This window comes from Melospiza melodia, chromosome 1 (assembly GCF_035770615.1).
Source record: "Melospiza melodia melodia isolate bMelMel2 chromosome 1, bMelMel2.pri, whole genome shotgun sequence".
NCBI classification, from domain to species: domain Eukaryota; kingdom Metazoa; phylum Chordata; class Aves; order Passeriformes; family Passerellidae; genus Melospiza; species Melospiza melodia.
Window position 1 is genome coordinate 20,457,231 of NC_086194.1, and position 20,266 is coordinate 20,477,496.

At 36.6% G+C, this 20,266-nt stretch overlaps 1 protein-coding gene across 7 annotated transcripts in view; it reads left to right on the plus strand.

The window, feature by feature from the left end:
- Positions 1-20,266, plus strand: part of NSUN6 (NOP2/Sun RNA methyltransferase 6) — a 21,722-nt gene continuing 1,456 nt past the window's right edge. Inside the window, exons 1-12 of one of the 7 annotated variants that reach the window (XM_063150336.1) lie at positions 1-108; positions 1,480-1,548; positions 2,282-2,391; positions 3,100-3,255; positions 4,909-4,988; positions 5,750-5,859; positions 8,547-8,700; positions 10,151-10,232; positions 11,221-11,340; positions 14,259-14,403; positions 16,068-16,216; positions 17,018-17,143. In XM_063150336.1, the coding sequence (XP_063006406.1) occupies positions 2,317-2,391; positions 3,100-3,255; positions 4,909-4,988; positions 5,750-5,859; positions 8,547-8,700; positions 10,151-10,232; positions 11,221-11,340; positions 14,259-14,403; positions 16,068-16,216; positions 17,018-17,143 (1,197 nt within the window). In that variant the 5' untranslated portion in view covers positions 1-108; positions 1,480-1,548; positions 2,282-2,316. Of the gene's footprint in view, positions 113-434; positions 1,040-1,462; positions 1,549-2,281; positions 2,392-3,099; positions 3,256-4,908; positions 4,989-5,749; positions 5,860-8,546; positions 8,701-10,150; positions 10,233-11,220; positions 11,341-14,258; positions 14,404-16,067; positions 16,217-17,017; positions 17,144-20,266 lie in introns of those variants that run through there. The other 6 variants (XM_063150344.1, XM_063150355.1, XM_063150323.1 and 3 more) reach the window with 6 other exon arrangements.

Below are 20,266 nucleotides of genomic sequence, written 5' to 3' on the forward strand. Positions count from 1 at the left end.
TGGTGGGGTGGGAGCTTAGGGGCTGCCGCGGCGTGCCCTGCTCCCATGGTGACACTGCGGCGGCACTTCCTGCTGCACCCGGAGGAGGCGGGCCCGGCGGCCCGGGCGGTAGGTGTGTGTGTCAGGCGGCGGGTGTGTGTGTGTGGGGCTGTAGGTGTGTGTGTGGGGCTGTAGGTGTGTGTGTCAGGCGGCGGGTGTGTGTGTGTGGGGCTGTAGGTGTGTGTGTGGGGCTGTAGGTGTGTGTGTCAGGCGGTGGGTGTGTGTGTGGGGCGGTGGGTCTGGGGCTGCGCGCCGCTGCGGGCGGGCTGAGCGCTCTGCGGTCCGGCCCGGCACCTCCGTGTTCTGCCCTTCCCGTTGCGGCTCGAGTCCAGCCCTGGCCTGTGTGTGCCTCGGGGTCCGGCGGGGCCGAGGCGGCGGAGGCGGAGGCGGTGGCGCGTCCCGCCGGGGTGCGGCCGCCTGCCCGGTACCTCGGCTGAGGCGCAGGGCCTGAGGGGCTGCGATGGGCTGCGCGTCCCGCTCCTCCCCGCTCCCTCATGTTTTCAGTAGCGGGTGGGCGAGGGAATAAAGGAGAGAGCCCCACATTCCGCTCCACAATGACTGCACTTTCGTTTTCCTCGTGTGGGAAAGCGTGGACAGGGAGGTTTGAAAATCGTGCTCAGCATCTCTGTTACTGCTGCGTGTGACTGCTGGTAGCGTTCATGTGCATAGCTAGATCAAAGCCCTGGTCCGGCATCGCGTTCCCCGCTGCAGTTCCCCACGGAGGCAGATAAAAATTGTGAAAAAACAAGTAAAAGTTTTGTCCTCGAAAGCCCGTCGTGTACCTTTTCTGGGACAAAGTGTACGGCACAGCAGGTCTGGAGAAAAAAACCTCAGGTACTACGAGCCTGCCTCCCGCTGAACGTTCGTAGTCTGACTCTGGTACTTGAGGGGCACTAGGCAGTCTCCCTCAGCAGCCTGGCTCCCTGCTGGATCTGGACTGAAAAGCATCTCCTGTCCCTTCTCTGCCATGTTCCCCGGCCTGCAAGAGTGCCTTTGTAATGTAAATATTAGCGCTTATAAACACCACATTTCTACATGTCTGCTTAATTATTTTCAGGATTCCAATTCTTTATGAGATTTGGAATGGAATTTTTTAAAGGGCTGGTTTATTATGCTTCTGAAGAAAAACATTTCCAAATGTGGGCTGTATGGGGATCTTTTTGTGGTCAGTTTGTTTGGGGTTTTTTGTTAATTTGGTGGGGTTTTTTTCAGTTTTTTTGGGGAGAGGTTGTGTAATGTAGGCATTCTACATTAGGCACATGATATGTCACATTTTCTGAAACATAAATCTGAGCTTTGGTGATTTCAATTGTATCAACTGCTAGGTTGTAGTACTGTTGCACCCCTATTAGTTTTCGTGGCAATAGCAGGGAAAATTCTTGGCATTTTGTTGGACTGTAAAAAGAAGTTAATTCAATTACAGTTTCTTTCTTCCAATAGCTGCTAATGTTGCCGAATAAGGCTTTGAAATTCCTACCCATGAAACTTTGCCTTTGTCTGATCTCAAAAGTAAGTCTACATAAGGTCACATTCTTTTAGCATTAAGATTTGAATTGAATCAGAAATATTAAAAAATATTCTTGAGGGGTTTTGTATGATAAAAATGACAACTAATCTCTTATTTAAATAAAATTAATACCAAACATTCTGATCTCTCTTCTCTAAGTATATTTAGTACAATGAAAATGTATTTCAGTAGTCAAAATTCCTTATTATGAATGGAATAAACCTAGAGTGATGTTCTCTCCTTCCGTTTAAGTTGTTGTAAGGAAATCTAAATTTTTAGGTAGTCTCATTTCAGACTCAAGTGTATATAATTTTTCATAATTTTTGAGGGGTGAGCAGATACCATTTGGGAAGATAACTGTATTTTATTACCTACAGAGAAAAATGATAAAGAGTAAAATAAAATCTCTGTCAGGACTGAGCTACAATAAGACTTTATAACTGGGCTTTTTAAGAGGAATTAAAGCTATATCTTGAAATTTCCTATACCTTGTATTGATGTATTTTTTTCACCAGATAGCCTGAAGATTTATTTTCAGGATAGTAGAATTTTTGTAATTGAGAGTAATGTTAGAGTCCTATCCTGACCAATATTTGGAAATTTGAGTGCAATAAAATTGCATTATTAAAATAGGAAGAATCAGAACCAACACCTTAGTTTGTGGCTACATCTTTTGCTAAATTTATAAACTTACAGAATGTAAGAATCACAAAGAAAATGCTTTGCTTTTTTCAGTTTCTTGCCAGCAGATTTTTAAAAACTAAAGGAAGATGTCCTTTTTCCCTAAAATCGTTTTCCAGTATGAAGTTGAAGAGTATCTCACCAAAGTGTTCAGAAATAATGAGGTAAGTGACATAGTTACCCCTAACCACCAAAAAATAATAAATTTTTGTGTAACTTCAATACCTTACAATAAAATATTGTCTTCACATTAAACACAGTGGTTTTTATATAAAATATTTCTATACTTAAAATAAAAAATTAATGTTTATGCTTATTGGCTCAAAGTAGCATACAAATATTTAAATTAAATTGAGTATAAATCAGAGAATTCAGTTTTGGATCCCACTGAAGAGTGGATCGTAGATAATCAAGCACATATTGGCCACATGATATTGACAAGAAATATTCCCTTACCCCAGTGTAGAATACTACAGACAATCTTATTAATTCCTAATGCCAAGGATGAAAAAATTGCTTTTTAATGTACATGTTTATCAATATGAACGTTACTGATACATAGATTTGAATTTAGTTTTCCATTTCCTTAGGCTGGTCTATGTACAATAGCAGAGCTCTCTAGCAGTTGCTTTGATACTTACTGCAAACTGTAATTTTGCTGATACAGCTGTTTTTCCAATAAATATTTTTCAGGAACTTTATGAGGCTTCCAGTGGAATTGGGCTCCCAGATATAGAGATTTGTCACTATGGCACACCACACAACCATATTCCTCAATTTCCATGGAATGTTTATTCAGTGGGGTTCCTTTGTGTTGAGCAAGAGGTGTCTGTGTGAATCTCTTAATATAAAATCTCTTCTTTCACTTTCAGCTTCTCACTGCTTTAGGTACACAGGAGGCAGAGAAAAAATACCAATCTCTCTTAAGTCATCTATCTCATCCACCAGCTTTTACAACTGTAAGAGTAAATACCCACTTGGCCTCAGTGAAACATGTGAAAAAATTGCTGTTTGAAGAGATCCAGAAGGTTTGTGCAATGTCTTTGTTACAGCAGAATAGCAGGGTCTTTCATCTTTCATCTGAACGTGAGACCTTTTCATTACTGGGAGCTATACCTTACCTCAGTGCACCCAGTGGTATTAACATTATGCGATCACACTCATTTCCTGCCAGCATTAAACATTAAATGAAAATTTATTGTGTACCAGTGTCCCTCATCTCATCCCTCCAAGAAAGGCAATAACAGAGGGAAAAGACTTCCAACTCTTTTTTGTGTGGCAGATCCAAACCCTTGATAGGATTGAGGTACTGCTGTGGTATATAATGTAAAGGTGTCAGAAATCTGTAAGAGAAGATGACAGATAAAAAGGGAAGCTCAGAGTGCTGTCTTCAGCATGCTTAGAACACTTCTGTTTAAGACTAAAGGAGAACGCCTGTATATCTAGATATGATTGCAGAAACTGTTTAGGAAAGTGAAAAAATTGGTTTGTTTTGGAAACTGGAGCCATGGTGATGCTCTCCAGCCACCGTGTTTTCTTTTTTAAAACCTATTTTTAATCATTATATAATTTTTTTATTTTTACTTATCTTAATTAAACATTTATTTATCTGATAATATGTAAACCATTATATTTAAGAAATGTATTATTTTGAAATTGTGTCCTAGATCGTCACTCTCTCTAAAAAGATCTGGTTCTTTAAGTAAATTATTAATGCTAGTGGGAGTACAGGGAGCTTTTGCATGACAGGAGCCAAGACATTTCTGTGATGCAGAGGCAGTTGACAGTGTTCTGCTGGCTGGGATGGTAATGAGTTTTGCTAATTTTAGTTTGATTGTAGAAGTCTGGAAATGGATAGTGCAGGGTTATATTTTGTTTCAAGGTAAAAGGCTTTGCTGAAAACTGACTTAAGACCAGCTTTTCACAAACTTCTTGTATTTTAAAGTGTGATTACATGGTAGAAAAGGAAACCACATGACACTTTTGAACAGAGGTATGATCATGGATTGTTTCCTTTTTTAAGAGAAAATATTTATTACATGCAAACTGATTTTTGGTTTTACACGCTTTAAGGTTATATTCTAGAAGGCTCAGATGAGAAGACATAATTCTGTTTAAATCCTGGAACCTCTATAAAATGGCATTTTCTTTTCAGCTAAATATGTAACTCGGCTGTCAGTGCCCAAACTTGGACTGGCAAGGAAAATGAAAATTATTTCCAGGCTGGCCTATTAAGTAAGACAAGCAATACATGAATAGAGTTATACAGTGGCTTATAACTAATAACAGCTAATGGTTAACACAGAATACACCCAAGCTTCTAAGGTGGTGTCACTGTGTCTTCTGTGTTCTGACAACAACTCAGAAGAAAGCAAAGACCAGTGATAAAGTTACGAGTGTCAGAACACTCTCCCACTCCCTGAAGTCAGTTCTCAGTCAATCTCTTTGTGGTCTTGTTATTTCTGAATTTGTGGAATGTTTAGTCTTTTGCACCAGTACTTTTAATACATAATGTCCCCTTGCACACTATTTCCCACCTGCTTTTAACAGTTTTCACTACTTTTGTGTTTTGTGCTCTGCACCTAGAAATGATGAATGGAAAAATGGTATTCAGTTTATTTAAGTACTTAAATATTAAGTTTATTACTAGTGCTTACTAATGATTTTTTTTAATGAAACAGCAATTTAAAGGACTATGTGTTCCAGTTCTTGAGCACCCAAAACTTCAGGACATTTTATTAATTCCTGTCATTGGACCCAGGTTTGTAATTTTCAGTTTTTAGCCTTAAAATGTTGTGTAACACAATTTTCTTACAGATTTCTTGTTAAACAGTTGTTATAACTAACTCACTATAACTAAGGCACAACTTCTGTTTTACTATGACCTGTTGGACAGTCCATACACTAACCAGGCCAGAGTTTTACTCTTAAAAAATGAAAGAAAACACAGAGCTCTCTCCTTATTTATAAGACTAATGTTTTAGTGACATGTATGCTTCCTCCCAAAAGCCTGGTAGGTAGCAGATGGAAGAGCCAAAATTTGCAGTGGAATGTAGAACTATGGCTAAGTACAGGCAGGGTTTTCTTCCACTGGAAGAAATCAAGTGGAATCAAGAGTTACTCAGCAGTTGTTAAATACAAAGTCACTTTGCAATCATCTGACATAGGAAGGGATAGAGAGCTGTTTCTCAATCCCAGTATAATTTACTTGTATTCCTGTGTCAGGTTCGTAATAGTGGCAGAAGGTGCCAGAATCTGCATTATTTTGAGGATTGGTTTTCTTCTTGACTCTTTCCTTTGATTTCTCTAAAAGTAAAATAAATATTTTACTGTAATACAGTAAAAATATTTTAATTAAATGTAATTGTTTAAATTTCTAAATGTGATACATGATAGTTAACAACTTTTTCTCTATTATATCTGACAAAATCCATATTTGTGAACTAGAGTTTACTTGAGGATTATTTGGATTTTTTTTCAGTATACTTTTCTTTTTTATTCAACTGCATTTTGTATTTCTAGGCGAGATTTAAAAAAACATCCATGTGAAGTGATAGTTGGAGCCCAGTGTGGATATGCAGTACTCCGAGGAGCACACGTTTATGTCCCTGGAATTGTATCCACCTCAAGATGTAAGAGTTCTCAAAGTACACCCATCTAAGTTGTAAAGATGGCAGAAAAAGTGTCACCCTTGAATAATAGATAAATAAACAGTGACACAAAATTGTTTTCTGTTCTCAGCTGAAATTAATCTTACAGTTGTGGTTTATTGTAATGAGACTTCTTAAAGTTTTTCTGGCTTTTTTTAAAAAATATTTTCACTATTTTTCATTTTACTTAAGTTATATGTAATTATTTCTCACTAGCCTCGCCTGTTTTAAATTCCTTTTTCCATATAATTTGTGGCTGAAGTATTAATTCTCAAGGATTTCAATTTCTGGTTTTTCATTTCAAAATATTTTTAAAGAGAATTTTCCAAGTAAAACCTGTTTTTTCAAGACTTTTTTTTACTACTGAGTACTGTAGCCTTTAATATGCATGTTAAGTTGAATAAACGTAGAAAAGCTGGCTGCTTAAAAAAAATGGGATACCACATCTGGATGGTGACTAGGTGTATCTTGATTATTTAATAGATACAGATTTTTTATTTTTTCACTCAGTCATAAAGCCACTTACCTTCATGGTTCTGTTAGATTTTAAGTTACAAAATCAAAAACCCCCAGATTTTCTTTATTCTAATCCATTGGCAATTCATTTGTTTACATAAGAGTGATGTAGTAAAAATCTTTTTTTTCATTGATGAGAAGAAATTTATGTCAGTTTTTATGTCAGATTCTTAAGAAATGGAAATTATGCATCAATGCCTGTGAGACAGGATAAAAAAGATCTACATATGCATGCTTTTTGTTCAGCAACCTATTTTTGTTCTTTAAATGTCAAATTAACTTTATGTAAAACCAGTATAATTTTGGATGATTCATCTTATTAGTCTATTGTGATGAGATCTAGTGATCATCTTGATGCTTATTATTAAACAAAATGAGTCAGAAAAACATTTATCAAGTCACTTCATTTCCTTTCAGGAAAAATCCTTCAAGAAGTTTTAGGCATGTGCTGAAGTCCAATTCACTGAACAGGAATGTTTTTCAGTCTAGGGCTTGATAATGAAATAAGTATATTGGCATAGCAGTTGTTGGAACTGCTTATTTGCACAAGCCCATGAATATTCAAATCCTTCTTTGAGTCAGCTAGTGATTTATCATAATTGCCACATGTAATTATGCATGTAACATCAATTCAAAGAAAATAAAGATACTATAAAACTTATGGAACACTTCAGGGGAATTGCAGATAAGAAAATAAAATAAAAGGGCACACTACCCACTTGATGCCAAATATAATAAAACTGTATTAAGCACAGATGGTCTAACTAGGGAAAAAAATAGTTCAGCAAGAACACATATTTAATCACTGAACTTGCAATCCAAATGAGGGTAAACTAATGATCAGGGGGCTTTGAGCTTTATTTAACTAATCACACTCTAACCTTTATGTTTATGGAATGCTGCTGTAATCTACAGAAAACTTGAGAACCCTATGCAGGACTAGTGTATTTTGAAAGGATGACAGCAGAGAGTGAAATAAAATAATTTATGTTTGAATACTGCAGAAAACATTGACAGATATGCTTGATGAAAGAGTTAAATTGCTGCAGGTTTTTGTTCAGTGAAGTTTAAGCAGACACTAATACTGAGCAATCACATAATGTTTTGTGTCACATTGTGTAAAAATAAGTAGTGTAAAAAATGTATTTTCAATGGCTACTCAACAAATGCTACAATTTAAGAATATCAGGGCATTTGGGCATAATCAGAAGGCCACCTGAAAATGGGAAAAAGGATTCTCTAGTACAATTCCAAGAATTCTTGGGAAGCTGAACTTCCATTAGTCTTGTTATATCTTCTTGTTCCTCCAGCCTGCCAGTCACCTCAGAAGTGCAGTCTTGGAAATTTTTTATTGCTAGTAATAATAATAAAGGGGCCTTTATTTTTAAGCATATTTTTCAGCCAGTCAACACATAGCACTTGTTCACTATTATGTAAAGTCACCTAAACCATCCCTTTTCTATTTTTTCTTTTCTAACTCAGAAAGTTTTTTAAGTCTGTAGGATAACACTTCTAGAGTTTAGTGTTTATTTACATACTTTACTGATCTGGTGGGTTTTAATTGGAGATACAAAACTCTCCAAGAGGATTATTGAGAACAGCAGTTCCCTTAAAGGGAAGAGAGCCAGACCAGAACAAGAATAGATAATCACTTGTGTCAAAGCAATAAGTAGTTAGAGAAAAAGCAGTTATAGCTATGTTCTAGGTGGCTATTGAGAGGTCATTAGATAAATTTAGTACTCCTGCCTTTGTTCAGTAAGGGTGAGCAGTGTTGTTTCATGTACTGCTGTGCTTGGAGCAAACATGGAGGACTGGATCCGAAAGGTGTGCTTAAAACTTATGGGTGACCTTGCCTTGATGAAATAAAGTGAGGTTTGTGCAGCCTCTTAGAAAACAAGACACAGTGCCTGACTTGCAGCTTGGTGTCTCTCAGTACCTCCAGTCTTTTGGTAGCTGTCATTCTCTGTGTAAAACTTTAAGGCTTTATATCAGTTGATCTTTCATTATTACATTTTATTACATTTAAAAAGTGTGAAGTTTGGTATGAGAGAAGAGTTGAAGTAAATAGTCTGCTGAAAATCCTAAGTTACTTGGTCACTACTGTTTTGTTAAATGTCTTAATGATTTCAAGCTTTCTATTTTTCTTTGTGCAGTTGTGAAAGCTGGAGATCTGGTTTCAGTGTATTCAGATATTGAAGGGAAATGCAAAAGAGGAGCCAAAGAATTCGATGGAGTTAAAGTTTTCCTTGGAAATGGAATTTCAGAACTCAGCCGCAGTGAAATCTTCAGTTCAAATGGCCAACTGAAGTAAGTCCATAGTAATTGCAATCTACATATGAGAATGAAAATGGGAAGAAAGAAAATGGGAAAACACTTTTAATTGTTTTGTACCCTATGTGAAGTCACAAAATGGCTTTGCATGTTGGAATTTCCAATATTTTTTGAGAAGCTGTGAGTTTCATAGTGGGATTCAGATACCAATTTACTTGCAAGGTAGGAGGAAATAAGTGAGGGTCTTTTAATAATTTATGTTTATTCAGTTCAATAATATCAAACAGAACTGACAAATGTTCCCACTCTGGCAAAATTGCATTTGGGTGAATTGTGTAGTACTACTTCCTTCTTTAGATGGAACAGAAGTGAAGCCTTGTCAATTTCTCCATCTTTTAAAAATATCTGTAGGGGCTTTTTTTTTTTTGGTGGGACAAAGAACAGAACATAAGGTCAAAAAAAATTACTAACATTTGCCAAAGTAGTTACCTATTTCAAGATTACTTGTTCTTCTATTTTCTTGATGAAGCATATGGTTTGTTCCTCTCATGTCACCTAAAACACATATAAAAAAGTAATGTAAAAGACTATGGATGTCAATTAATGACAATGACTTTACTTCCTGAGAACAGACTACAAAAGTTCTAGTGACAAAAAAGGACCTTGCCAAAGAATTTCTGATTTATAAAAGCTTAAATATAGAAAAAGTAGTGGTAGGATGTAGCTGTTGAGTTGGTGACGTGGAACAGCAGTATGTAACACTAAATCTGGTGTCTGCAAGTTTCCTTTCTCATATCCTTCCTTCTCATTGGACATAGGCAAAATAATACTCTGTCTCCTTAGTAATCTTTTGTTTGTAGACTCAGTGTTGCTTTTTCATGGTTTTCTCTTTATTGTTATCCATTTCCTGGTACATTGGCTTAACAATTATATCTGCATCAGAATTTCCTCCATATTTAAAACTTCTAGGTGACTTCTAATTTCAAACCATAGCTTCGCAGGCAAATCAATGCTCCTGCAAGGCTTTTCATATAGGATTTCTTAGTAATTTGACTGAAATCTCAGGAATTTAGGAAATGGAGAAAAATCTAACTAGGAAATCACATGCCAGTGCCCTAGTGCATACACATGGCTAGGCAAAAGCAGTTATGGATTGAAGTTAAGGTATTTAGGTCTGGTTTTATGCATTTCTTTACAGTATCAAGGCTTGGATTACATCTTGGTTTATCCTGTGTACAGAACCAGAAATTTCCTTTATGCAATTTTACAGATAGTTCAAATTTATCATGTAATGCATTTTTTGCCATGATTAAGTCAACTTTGATGATGTCATTCTAGAGGATTTTTCTAGAAGTATCTTTCTTGGTTGTTCTTTCATTCTTGTAAGATTGTTGTCTCAAGTTGCTATTTGTAAGCATGATGATTTTAATTGACCACTCCTAAAATGTATAAAACTGAGTATTTGAAATTTTTTCATGTTTTTCAGGGGGCTGGGCATAAGAATGATAGAGCCAGTCTACCTTAGTCCTTCATTTGACAATGTGCTCCCTAGTCATTTGTTTTTACAGGTATGTTTGTTCCAAAATCAAAAGTCTGTACTATTTACAGAATAATGAATATTCTTTTAGCACACATTCATAGTTCCTACATTCCTTGTTCATTGTAGCACCTAATTCAGTCTTTGGATTTGAGGAACACAAAGCATTTAAAATGAAGTCAGTATCTACATGTAGGTGGCTTAATCATACTGTGTCTGAGCTATGATAAGGGATTTCAAAGCAACATAAGAGATAGTCACTTTAAAACTAGAAATTCCTCTTGCACAGATACTCTGCATAGAGCTATTAGGTTTTGGAATCTGCCTATGAACCCTGCAATATGAGCCCCTTTCAAGGTACATAAATCTGTAGATAATCAGGAAAATCTCCAAATATTAGGTTGATTTGAAGCTGTTATTTAAGTACTAAAGACAACTTTAAAAGGTTTTTATACCTTTGTTTGAACTCAGAAGAAAGTATTTCCATATTGTCTAAGGTGCAGTATTGTGCACAGTCATTGCACATTATTTCTCTTCAGTGCATCTGTACAGTTAATAGCACAGTTCAGCTTCTTGCTACTTCAATTCAGCAAGCTTAGACTTCTGTGTTTTGATCTGACTGTTCTTTACCTGCACCACTATGTTAATATACTAAATATTCCAGTAAACAAGTTAATATAAAGTATTTGTAATAAACAGAGCTGCTCTGCTCTGTGCCAGTGTCAGCTTATTTTAGCTGGACTTTTAGCACTGTAGTCTCCTCAGTCATGAGCTCTTAAACTTCAGCCAGATACCGAGACATAGCTTTAAATAAAAAATGAGCCACTGGAGACTTCTTACGTAAACTGTCCGTTATATATAATACAAACAGTTCATTTTCTGTCAAAGAACTGAGAGCAATACCATAGGTGTCTTCCCTGCTGCATGAATTATGTTTTTAAATGCATTTGCCATTCCTTAATAAAGGAGTTGATGCAGGGTATAAAATTTGAATTCTCCCATATTTGTTTTTATTATAGAATTTACCTTCTGTGGTTGTGAGCCATATTTTAAACCCTCAACCAGGAGAGAAAATTTTGGATATGTGTGCTGCACCTGGAGGAAAAACAACCCATCTTGCAGCACTAATGCATGATCAGGTAAGAGAAGTAATTTGGCATTTTCTAAGGAAGAAAGTCTGACCTCTGTTCATTTGGATAGCTCTCTTCACTTAACTATTAGAATGCACAGATAATTTACAGCAGCAAACAATTGATATTTTGACATTTTACTTAGCAGTGTAATTTGCTACACATCAGTTACTGAGATGGGCAACAGACAATCTTTATCAAGTATTTACCATCAGCTTTAAAATCTTTTTTGCTACAGATGATAGTTGAAATATATCTAATTTCACTTTTTAAAATGTTATTGAATTATTTTTAATCATAGAATTTTTTACATGCAAGGCAGAGTTATGCAAGAATATGCTTGGTTCATGAAACTGAGATGTATAAAAATCAGGGGTTATGACTGTGTGCCAAAGAAACACACAACTCTACAAAAATTTACTAAAAAATTTCTAATCTGATTAGGATTTTTCTCAGTAAAAATTATCAATTCTGCATAGAGATATGATTTTAGGCTGAATTTCTACTCTGAGTTTGTCATTCTATGGTAGAATGTCACAAAATCCAAAACTATCTAATGAGAAAGCAACAAAAATCAGAAGAAACAAAAAATATGTAGAGAAAGACAAAGGAGAGGAGAATGTAATAAAATAAGAATGTAAGTACAGGATTACAGCTTTGCATATGTTGAAATGTTATGTGCATGGTGAAATACAGAAATGCAGGTTACTCTTCTTGAGCAGAGGGGAAAAGCATGTAAGATTTCCTCTAAAATTTTGTAAGACTTTATTATTTTTGTTGAAATAGGGTTATTAGAATATATCAGATTATTTAGAAGTCTTGCAGTTACATTATGCAGTACTTTGACAGGTGCCTGTGCATAAATGGGAAGGCACAGCATGTAATGGTATGAATGCTTTGAGAAAAGGCTTGTATTCAGTTCTGTGATGGTTTGTCTGTGGAAATGGTTTTTCCATCAGTTTGGAACAATGGGAAGGCATTAATAATGCATTAGACAGTCATTAGACATTATATATATATATATATAAAGCTTCCAGTAGAGAATTTCAGTGTGATAAGTAAAGGAAGTCTGCAAATCATAGATTTATGTCATGGATTCATTTACATCTATATTTTTTTTCCATCTGTGTATCTACATTTTGTATAACTTTGCAGAACTGCTTTGATTGTGCTTGCCTGCAGCTGATGTGGTAAAGATGAAGAATACAGATGTTAAATATTTATCTCACTTGATTTTCATTTTCTGAGTATATAATTTTAATTTAAGATATGGAAGATAAAGGTATGGAAAAAAAACCACTTATTTTTTAAGAATGGGGATTTTAAATTCCATTTACAGATTTTCCATAGTAATTTTTCACAGACAGCATATTAAACCACTAACATTTCAGAATATTTAAATCACTTACTTTTTTGTGATTTAATTTTGACATTACTATATTGTTTTTAAATTATATAACCAAGACGTAAGATTACTCTGTAATGTTAAGAGCTCTTAAATAAGAATCGGGAATACTTAAAGCTTGAGAATTGGTTATTATCTGCATCCCAGTCTAGACCACTGTTTTTTCAGATGTCTTATAAGTAGTTGTTCTGGCAGTAGCTGGCATGGCCCAAATGGAGAAGAGTTGTCTGGCAGCTTGTTCTTTCTCTGGAGAAAAGAACAGAGAAGCTGTGAATAGCCCATCCCTGGAAGTGTTCAAGGCCAGCCTGGATGGGGCTCTGAGTAACCTGCTCTAGTGGAAGGTGTCTCTGCCCATGGTAGGTGGGTGGAGCTAGATGGTCTTGAAGATCCCTTCCAACCCAAACTGTTGTGATTCTCTTATCTCTTTATCCCTGCAGTATGCAGAGATGAGCACCAAATCCACTGCTCTTGCAACAGATGAAGCTTTGAAGCCCAGTCAGGTCCTAGAGTACACGTGCAATAGATTGGATGGTGCTAGGGGACGAGCAGGAGGTGCTTCGGCTCACAGCAGCTGGACACTGGGCACCACTGACACAACCTAAATCCATTCTTACCTCTCAGTCCTAGATCTGCATATTGCCTAACATAACATACAGATAACAGCATATCTTTACTGATTTTTTATTACTTCTTAAACTTAGTCATTTTACCCTTCTATAAGCCTCTAGAGAGCCATCACCAAATAGAAAAAAGTTGTTTTTTTCTCAGCATATTGTGTTTGTAGAAAGTTTAGTACAAGTTTTTGGTTGTTGGGTTGTTCTGTTCTGGATTTTACTGATGCTACATTTTACTTTCCTTTGTGTTCACAGATTTCATGTAGCAGGTAGTGCTGTGTGTCTATTTTGATTTATTTTGGAAGAAAAAAGAAATCTATTTTTACATAATAGAAATTGTGTAATTGTGATTTCCCTCCCCTCACCTTTAGACTTATAGTAGTATTTACACTATTTCCCAAAGTAACTTGAGTGACAATCACTGCAAATATTCCAGTATGTTATGAGTTTGACCAAGTCTGAGACATTGGCTGTGGGCCCCATTTCCTCAGCTCTGAGCTGTAGTGTGATCATATTTCCTACTCTCTCCATACAAATTTAAAACCTGTTGACCTATTTTACCATGTATTTGAGGCTTCTAACCTCATTCAAATGATTAAATTTTTATCTTAGTGCCCAGTTCAGCAGTTCAAAACAAACAAAAAGATACAAACAACAAAACCACTTGCCAGAAGTCAGATATTACAGCATCCCTTAGAGTGACAATGCCAAGCATGGCTTCAGACTAACGTGGCTATTGTGAAAAACATGTGGGAGCAAGGACTGCAGGAGTGTGGATTTAAGAATAAAATAGTTCTGTAGGGAAGACTATGCTTTATTTATTACACTTCCCAGGACTGGGGAAAGGAAATCAGAAACATCCATTTAATCACTATACTTTTGATGAAAACTTTGGGATTTTTTTTCAGGGTGAAGTTATAGCCATGGACAAGATAGCTAACAAGATCAAGAAAATCAAGCAGAATGCTGAATTGCTACAGTTGAATTGCATTAAGGCCTTTTGCTATGATGGAACAAAGGCCCTTTCAGAAGAGAAGAGAGAGGATAAACAAGGTAAAATAAACAATTTGGGTACTAGTAGCTTTTAGGAGAACATAGTAATGTTTTGCAAAAACAGTATTAAACCTGTCACAGGTTTAAATCTTGGCAGATACCAAAGTTGCCTGAGCACTGTGAATGCACTTTTATTTTCTACTCTTTTGTGGTTATCAACTTCTCTATGAAGCAAATAGAAAGTCAAATTATCTGTCCTTGTCACAACCTAATATTCTCAAAGGAAATACATTCCTTTCCCAGATAATAATGAAGAAGCCTTAAAGCTTCTTTCATGATCACATGTAACCCCATACTGGGAAGTTTATGAGTTGATCTGAGAAAAAAATTATTTTTGCAGACTTGCTTCACTTTTCTGTCTCATAATCCTCATCAGTAAAATGGGGTTATTAATACCTAACTCCCAAGAGTGCTGCAAGGTTTAGTTCATTGATGTTTGTTCAGCTGTTCAAGGGAAAGTTATATACAAGCACAGTGTATTATTTTAAGTAATTTCATTTGCTTTTTTGAAGTGATGCAGTTATGATATTGGTTCTGTTCCCATGATGGAATGATTTAAATGGTATCTGCTGCCTTGATTATTTTTAGTTTGTTGTGTAAAGTATGCTGTTCTTTCTCAGTCTATTTTATCTCAGTCACTGGTTAGCCTAAGTAGGAATCAGATTACATAATTCACCTTCTTTGTCCCTATGCATTGCAGTTATTCCTGCTTTGGAGGAACAAAGGTACTTTCCTAAGAGTCTTTTTATGAACATCAAATATTGTAGGTGGCAAGTAGCAATTACAGAGATTAACTAGAGCAAGCTGTAATACTGAGAGATAATGAAGGCTTTTCTGTACATTCCTGCAAGTAACACATTACATATTTTGAACATTTTAGTAATGGATCAGAGGTAGATAAACCAGATAGACTAATTTTGGAGTCAGGAAAAAGCTCGGTAGCAGTGGTGTGATAGTACAAGTTTGGCAGCAGTAGTACATGGTGATGCTGAGCCAATCTCCCTAGCACTGAGCAGATAGAAACTTCTGGGCTGTTGAGCCATTGGGGCACAGATTAAAGGATAGGCTCTGCATATGGAAGATACATACTGTCATCCAGGTAATAGTCAGAAATTGTTCTCTTCACCTTTTTTACTGAATTGTTCTGCCATGAGAAGTTGCAGTAGTTCATATTATTATGAAGTCCTTGATTTTATACAGCTATGCATACATCACAAGAAATAGTTCTGTAGACAGTCCAGTTATTATAAGGCAGTCTCAGTGATTAACTGCAGGTTTGTCTCAGTAAAGGTTTGCACACTTTTGAGCTGACTCTGGTTCTTTACAGACTATATGTACAACTCTGTACCCAGCACATCTGAACAATTATATTTCAACATTTTTGATCACTTTTACATTTTACTTTCAAATTACTAAATTAAGTTAAAAAAATATTGCCTAGTGGGATCATTTTTGAGCTCACAGAAGTTAAACTGTTCAGTTTTCTGGGAGATGAAAACTACCAGCAGCAGTGCTGAGGCTTGTCTCTAGCTGAGACTAGTTTTGCAGACACTGCCTATAGCACATAAATGTTTTATGTCAAGGAAGCAGTGACAGCCTCTCCTTACCTGCAGTGAAGCCTCAAGGAAGGACACAGCCCCATTTTACATTACTGCTTTTTTCAGAAGGACCTCCATTCTTACCCGAGTCATTTGATCGAATTCTTCTTGATGCTCCATGTAGTGGGATGGGACAGAGACCAAACATGGTTTATTCCTCAACTTTAAAGGAAGTGACCTCATATCAGCCACTACAGCGCAAGCTTTTCACTGTGGTATGTGTTAAACATTGAGTAGATCAGCTGAATTGAACACAAATGCTTTTGCAGCATAAAACTTACCCAAAAAGCAGTCCCTCATTTTCCCTACTTTTTCAGCAGCCAGGAACTATTAGGGTCCTGTTAACCTCTCAGCTCCACCAGATCTGTTGCTAGGTGAAGTCAGTTCATTGGAGCATGGTAAAGGTCTGTGTAATCCATAATAAATAAAAAGCTTTGTGTTTTTTTAATTCCCTCAGTTTCATCAGTTTTACATGATAATCATTACAAAAGTATAAGTCACAGAGCAGGTGACTTAGGAACATGCTAAGGAGTGTGCTTGGGCTGATGCTGAAGGATAAGATGAAACTTGTCAAAATCTGAATGATACATATTCAAAGTGAATGACAGCTTGAAAAGCAGCATAGATATAGCTTCCATGCCAAATACATGGAAACAGTTGACATCTAATGTAAGTGACATAAGTATTGTGTATCCATGGTTGGCAGCAGGTGGTGAAAACAGATCTAATCTGTCTGGGGTATGCAGAGCTGCACAAATAAGAAATCTTACAAGGTGAATCATCTCAATGACATTAATAAACTGCATGAGCTATAATGCCTATGTGGAAAGAAGAATCTTTCTTATCCATGTTATCCTTTGCTATATTCCCTGAGAGAAATTAGTATCTTAACACTTTAAGTTTAATTAAGTGTTCAGTTTTAATATTCTAGTTACGTGGGTTATTAGTTAATGTTGCTTAATATGAAAGTTTGAAATTTAAAAATAAGCTGAAATATTGTTTATTTCTCCCTGCAGGCAGTGAAGTTGCTGAAGCCAGGAGGTGTTTTAGTATATAGTACATGTACAATTACACTTTCTGAAAATGAGGAGCAAGTTGCTTGGGCCTTGAAAACTTTTCCATGCCTCCAGCTTCATCCACAGGTAATACTATTTTCAGGGTACTTTGCACAATCTAGTGATCTTAGTTTGGAACTGTAAAGTTACATGGTCTATTTACTAACAATAAATCATTTTTTCACCCCGGACAGCTTTAACTGCTGGGGATAGAAATAACAGAAGGAATTTGAGGCTTTTTAAAGTCTGTTTTTGTGCTTAATTGAGCTTTATTTAGGCCTCATTAAGTATTTTGCCACTCTGTATTGCTTTAAAACATAACAGGGACAAAAGATAGGTTGGGCAGGTTAAAATTTCTCTTTGCAATTTCTTTAATTTCTTTAATATTTTATTATTGTCTTTCGTACATTCACAGGAGAGGTGAAGTGCCTTTTTTTTTTTTTTATTAATGCCACTGAAGTCATGAAGACTTGCATATAATGTATGGGACATAAATGAAACTAAATTTTTGTTTCAAAGAAGGAGGATGTTATTTGTCTGGGACCTATTTTTGATTTATTTAAAAGGAATGAGGGAAAGAAATTATTTCAGGCTCAGTGTCTGAAGAATGTACCTTGTCTTTTTTGGAGTCAGTTCCTACCATTAAGATGTCAGGGAGGAGGTAATTTATATAGGGAGATACTAGAATGTTTTTATCTATACTAGCTACAGTTCATAAAATTCAGAAATATCTGTTACCTTTTGTAGTACTTCAGGGGGATTTCTCATCAGACCACATGTGTCCCACTTCCTCTTTGATGAGGAGTTGGGTGTGGTAGTTGTTTATCATCATGGCTTTGAGGAAAAGTCTGACTCTGATACCTGCTTTGCTTACACATTCTGTGATGACTTGTACCTGTCTTAAGAAGCTTAGATGAATCTTTAACTGAAATTAAAAAAAATACAATAGCTGTTCAATGAGAAATTAATATGATGGCTGGTAAAGATTTAACAGAACTGAAGCTCTTCATCACAGATTTTTGTGGTGTGTTTTTCTGTCTGTATTCTCACCATCCATTCACTAAGAATTTTTCAGTTCCAGACATTTCAACTGAGATTATACATGTAACCTAACAGCATAAAAAATCCTTCTGGGTAGAATGACAGAGCAAAACACAAGCCTTATTAACTCAAATGCAAGATTAATTCTTGCTATATAAACTTTCTCTCACCAGTAACATGAGTCTTGAATAAAGCACTGTTTTTCACACACACATGCCATATCTGTAAAAATTAATCTTTTATGTATAGTATGTTTTAAATGAGATGACATTGAATTGTTTACCCACATATAATTTATAATACCTTAGAACCAATTCCTACCAGTGTAAACTAAGGTGATATTTTCCAATGAACATGAAGCAGGAGTCTACAGTCTACATACCTCAGGTTCCTTTATGTATTTATTTCCCATATTCTTTAGAATGTCTCAGTGGATGCCTCTTTTTTTATCCAGTCCACTGTTTCCCAGTTTCCCAGTTTGGCAGCAGATCCTGGAAGCACACTGGGTAATGTGGGCAAGGAAAAAACAGGAGATGGAGCCATAAGCGTTGTTCTTGTAGGTGGAAGTTACCACATGGCAGCTGCTCCTTTGTGCACACTTCCTCTTAGGAGTTTACACAGGAGATACTGTAGATCAGCTTAAATGCAGTAACTTAACTGGAGGGAGAAATGAAAAGGTAGAGGAAGACACTGGTCTGCCTTTAATCAAGTTACTTGAACCTGTGGAATATTGTTTTCCCTGGACTTTTACCTTTCCTTCCTTCCCCTACATTAAGTAGGTCCCTTGTCTTCCTTTGTATGTTACTTTTCTCTCAATTTGCAGTAGACACCTGTGTTTGTCTTTTACCTTCAATGGAAAGCCCTGAAATCCTGCTGAGGGAAAGGGAGAATCAGTGTGCAGCCCCCTGCATGCCCAGCTCTCCAGCATGCAGTACGTGGTGCAGCAGCTAACTCACATCATGTGCTGACTGGGTGAGCTCATGTGTTAGCAAAGTGTGATGGCTGAAAAAACACTCTGCTGTAGGCTGCATTATGGACTACATTAGACTAGATTGACAAAGGAGATCTATTTTTGATACTGCAGTGCCAGCTTTTGCACACTTTGTTCCATCTCCTTACTGAATGCATTGAAAGAACAATCCAGCTAAAAATTAATTTTTTTCCAGGAATTAGGGTATTAAATAAGAAGCAGTCAAGGCTATTCACAAGAAATATTGAGAAGAGGGCTAGGATTTTAAGTCCTTCTCCTCTCCAGGATTTTGAAGCCAAATGTTATCTCTTGAAATTGATTCTTCTCTTTTTCTCTGCCTCATAGACAGGCACATGTAACAGTAGTCCTATTTCCTGTTAGTCTTAAGTGACTAGAAAACTCAAAGGTTATATTTTTTTGCTGCATCATCTGCCAAAATGATGCCTCTTCAGGCAGTAAAATATTCAGGACTGGGGCTTTAAGTCTGTCCACTTGAAGTTTTTACCATGAAGAATCCCACTATTTTAGGTTGGACAATAAGAAGAAGTTCTTCACAACAAGAGTGATTGAGTGTTGGAATGGGCTGCCCAGGGAGGTGGTGGAGTCACAGTCCCTGTGGGTGTTTAAGGGAAGACTGGATTGCAGTTGGTGCCATGGTACAGTAAACAGGATGGTGTTAGGTCATAGGTTGGACTTGATGATTTCCAAGGTCTTTTCCAACCTAGCTGTCTCTGGAATTCTGCTGCTGTTAGTGGTAATGGGCTAAGAACTCACTTTTTTTGACTTAACTCATAGCTGTTAAGTCAGTACACAGAAGTGCTAAATCATTTAGAAGTGGCAACCTAAACCCTTTAGACTGGCTGGCTGGTGGGAACAGCTTTCTTGGGATGTTTCAGCCCTTGGAGTAAGGAATTCTTTTAGACCTGTGCACCTATCCTCAAAAAGTGCTCTAAACTACAGAGATAAAGTGGATGAGGGGCATCACCCCCTCCTCAAAATACTTGTACATATCTTGTATAAATCTTGTATGTATGTTTAAATAATATTGGCCAGATGAAGGCAAGAAAAGAAGCCACATAACTTCTGGATCTTCTGGTGTGAGAAATACAAGCATAGCTTGTCCATGTTAATTGTTCAGTAGCTCTGGCTATCCCCAGCAGAATACATTTTAGGGCATTTAGAAACTTTAGAGATGCAAT